At 62.3% G+C, this 3,507-nt stretch overlaps 2 protein-coding genes across 4 annotated transcripts in view; both read right to left on the bottom strand.

Annotated features, from left to right (window-relative positions):
• Abtb1 (ankyrin repeat and BTB domain containing 1) overlaps positions 1–2,347 on the bottom strand; it is a 6,815-nt gene extending 4,468 nt beyond the window's left edge. The window contains exons 1-3 of one of the 2 annotated variants that reach the window (XM_029561325.1): positions 2,071–2,347; positions 1,086–1,148; positions 955–1,010 (exon numbers count right to left, since the gene is read on the bottom strand). In XM_029561325.1, the coding sequence (XP_029417185.1) occupies positions 955–1,010; positions 1,086–1,148; positions 2,071–2,126 (175 nt within the window). In that variant the 5' untranslated portion in view covers positions 2,127–2,347. The remainder of the gene's footprint in view (positions 1–954; positions 1,011–1,085; positions 1,149–2,070) is intronic. The other variant, XM_008828563.3, reaches the window with a different exon arrangement.
• Positions 2,348–2,746: 399 nt separating this feature from the next.
• The window catches only part of Podxl2 (podocalyxin like 2), a 38,943-nt gene continuing 38,182 nt past the window's right edge, over positions 2,747–3,507 (bottom strand). For both annotated transcript variants that reach the window (XM_029561326.1, XM_008828567.2), the window contains one exon: positions 2,747–3,187. In XM_029561326.1, the coding sequence (XP_029417186.1) occupies positions 2,975–3,187 (213 nt within the window). In that variant the 3' untranslated portion in view covers positions 2,747–2,974. The remainder of the gene's footprint in view (positions 3,188–3,507) is intronic.

The raw sequence follows: 3,507 nt of genomic DNA on the forward strand, positions 1-3,507 counted from the left end.
ACACACACACACACACACACACACACACACACCAGTCTGTACACAACTAAGCACAGTCTGGGTGGCTGGCCCTGTACACAGGCTATCAAGATTGGCAGGTTCCTGCCCCTACTGTACACACTGCTGGGGCACCTTAACAACTTACCATGTGAAAGCCACCATTATTATGAAGTAGGACCATGGGAAACAGTGGGGGTGGGTGCCCCATGGGGAGGCCATGAAAGTCATTGTGGTGGCCAGGGGCAGGGACTTGAGTGGTGCACAGATCTGGGAACATCAGTCTAGGCAGGAGGTACTGCAACTGCAAAGGCCTGAGGCCAGACATGCTCTGCTTAGTGGGACATTGTGAGGTAGAACAGCTTGGGAGCCAGCTGGAGGGGGAGCCATGGAGGCATGGCAGAGGAGGGGGAGGCAGGTCCTATGGAGATTCACAGGAATGGCTGAGCCCACAGGTTTTTATCCTTTGTGGGGTTTTTTGAGACAGTCTTACCATGTAGCCCTGGCTGGCCTTGAAATGGAGATAATCCCCTTGCCTTAATCTCCTGAGTGCTAGGGTTACAGGTGTGAGACATCACACCTAGCTACTTTTATCCCAAACATCCATAAACACCCATCAACTCTGCAGTGGGAAGATCTCCTGCCTGCAAAGTGAAAAACAGATAGGTAGGGCAAGAGGGGTAGCTAGAAGACCAATAGTATCACAGTCCAGGGACAGTCACATAACTGCCCTGGGTGGCAGAGGTGGAATGGGGAAGTACACAATGGAGAAAGCTACTGACTGTGGGGTGTCAGCAAGAAACCAAGCATGTTTACAAATGTGCAGTAAGGGCTCAAACTCACGATCTCTCTCTCTCTCTCTCTCTCTCTCTCTCTCTCTCTCTCTCTCTTCGTTTTGGTCACCAATCAGTACACACACAAAACTTCACACACAGTGTCAGACCCTGACCCTCTCACCATTAGCCAGCAGGTAACGCACCAGCTCCTCATGCCCACAGAGACAGGCATAGTACCTAGAGAAAGGGAAGGCAGTCATCAGCAGGGCAGGCTCACCCTGCCCACCCAGCCACCCCACTGTGTACACTCACAAGGGGGTGCTGTCCCACTTATCTCGCACGTTCACCTCCACATCTCGCTGCTCCAGCAGGTACCTGGCCAGGAAAATCAGAACCTGGTCAGAACTGCTTCTAGTCTGGGAGAGGAGACCAGGGAGGAGAAGGAGGCCACATCTCTCTGGGCTGGGGAAGCCGCTGAAGCTGTCAGCAACTGTGTGGTGGGTGATGGGCAGGGACAGAGGCTAACCCCGGGGCTGAGGAGGCTAAGAATTTGGTTTTGTGGTATTTGGGAGTAAGTCATGGGGTCCCTACTTCAGCTAGAACCCATAGGCTGCCTGGGGAGGTGGAGGCAGGGAAGGCAGAGGGAAGCTGCTGCAGGCACTCTGGGGTTAGGGAACAGGGGTCGGGGCAGATTTACGGTAGAAGAGTAAGGAACAGGCTGCTGGGGACAAGGGTCACGCAATGGGAAGCCACCACTGGGGGCAGGGTAGCCCAAGGGCGGAATCCAGGCAGGACCTGGGCTTTCTGAGTTGCAGTCACATTGAAGTCTAACTCTAGGACGGCGTCTGGTGCTGGGGACAGACCTAAAGAGGCTTTGGGAGAGCACGGCAACCAGGATGCCCCTGAGACAGGACCAGGGGGCTGAGAAGAGAGGGCCATGGAGGAAGGAGTCCATCAAGGAAGAGTGCACGCCAGGGAGCCCGGATCCCAACTAGGAACTTCTCCCCGCTTGCCCTAGAAACAGCACCATCCCTCCGCGCCAGGCTTGCACTAGCTTCATCGGGACCGTCTGGCCACCGCAGTGGTGGGGAAGTCACTTCCCAGGGCCAAGTTAGGAAGAGGCACGTCTGGAGCCGAGGCCTGTGGCGGGCCGGCGGGCCCGGCCTTCTCCCCTCCCTTCTTCGGCCTCTCCTCCGGCTCTGTCCGCATCCGTACTCCCGCCCGCTGCGGCCGGCTCTCACTCCCACGCACCCTGGGCCCAAGGTGCCCGCCCGGCCCCGAGCGCTCGGGTCCTCACCGAACACGGCCCACGTCCCCCTTCCTGCAGCTGGCAAACAGGTCGCTGGTGTCCATGGTGAGGGAGGCTCGGACCCAAGCGAAGCAACCTCAGGCAGCGACTCAGGCCCGGCCAGATGTAAACACGCACCGCCCCGCCCCTCGCGGCGCGGACCGCAAGGGCCCCGGGTCGGCTCTGCAGCGGCGCCTGGCGCCCGGAGGACCGCCCGGCCTGGGCTCTGCCCACCAACCTTAGCCCCGCCCATTCGCCGGAGCAGCGCCCCCCTCCAGGCCGAGCCCGCAAGCCCAGAGCAGTTTACTCCCAAGGCCCCATCCATCCTTTACACACGCCGGTTCCCCCCGGGCGGACAGCCCGGCCGGTTCCGCCCACCGACCTTGGCCCCGCCCACCTGCCAGAGCACAGTCCGTATCGGGCCCCGCCCCGAGTCCAGGTCCCTCCCAGAGAAAGCCGCGAAAGACCGCCTTACCCGCACTCTGCCCACTCGGCCCCGGTCCACCCACCCGCTCAGAGAACCGTTCTCTTCTACGGCCCCTCCTTAACCACGCCCACCACAAAGAGCCATTCATCGGGCCCCGCCCACCCGACCCAGACCCCACTCTTCCAGCCTCTAGCACCGCCCACCCTCTAGAGCCCCCGCCCCAGCCCAACCCCCGAGAAGCAAGAACTAGGCGAGAAGGCGGAGCGGCCCGCGCGGTCTCGGCGGCTTTAATGGAGTCCGGGCGCAGGGAGCGCCGCCCGCGGGCAAGGCTCAGGGCCGGGCGGGGCGGGGTGGGAGCTGCGCCGCAGTCGCCAGGAGGCGGGGAAGCGAGGGAGCCCCGCGCCGAGGGCTAGGGGTTAGGGGGCGCGCCGGGAGGGGTGGCGTGGGCTCCCACGCGGTCCCGTGCGGCTCGGTGGCCCGCGGCGTTCACAGGTGCGTGTCCTCCTCGAACACGTCCGAGTCCTCGGGGTCGCGCTTGCCGCCCATGAGTGCGCTCCAGCTCCCGGGGCCATTGATGGCCCCGCCGCCGTTCAGGCTGGGCTGCTTCTCCTGCATCTCCGACTGGCTGTCGCTGGCCACGTCCAGCGTGGGGTTGTCGTGGCAGCCGTTCTCCACGAAGCGCAGCTCCTCGCCGTGGGACTGCGGCAGTGGGAAAGAGCGCTAGAAGCGTGTTGCAGCCGACCCGGTCCCCAGCGCCTGGGAGACTAGTGCCCACCGCTCCACTGCACTATAAGCCCTGTGGCCTCTCCGTGTCATCCGATCCCTCCCGACATCCCATTTACAAAAATAGCAGACCCGGGAAACGCGGAACGTGTGAGCCGGGCGAGGAAATCAGGGCCTGCCCCCTTCCTCTGGGGGAAGCCCGGGGCTGCGTTAGCGCTGGACTCCTAGACACTACGAGACCCAGGGCTACAAACTGCACGAAGTAGGAGCTGGTGAAGGGGGCGGGGGGGGGTGTG

Source organism: Nannospalax galili, unplaced genomic scaffold (assembly GCF_000622305.1).
Source record: "Nannospalax galili isolate Female #2095 unplaced genomic scaffold, S.galili_v1.0 scaffold332, whole genome shotgun sequence".
Taxonomy (NCBI): Eukaryota; Metazoa; Chordata; class Mammalia; order Rodentia; family Spalacidae; genus Nannospalax; species Nannospalax galili.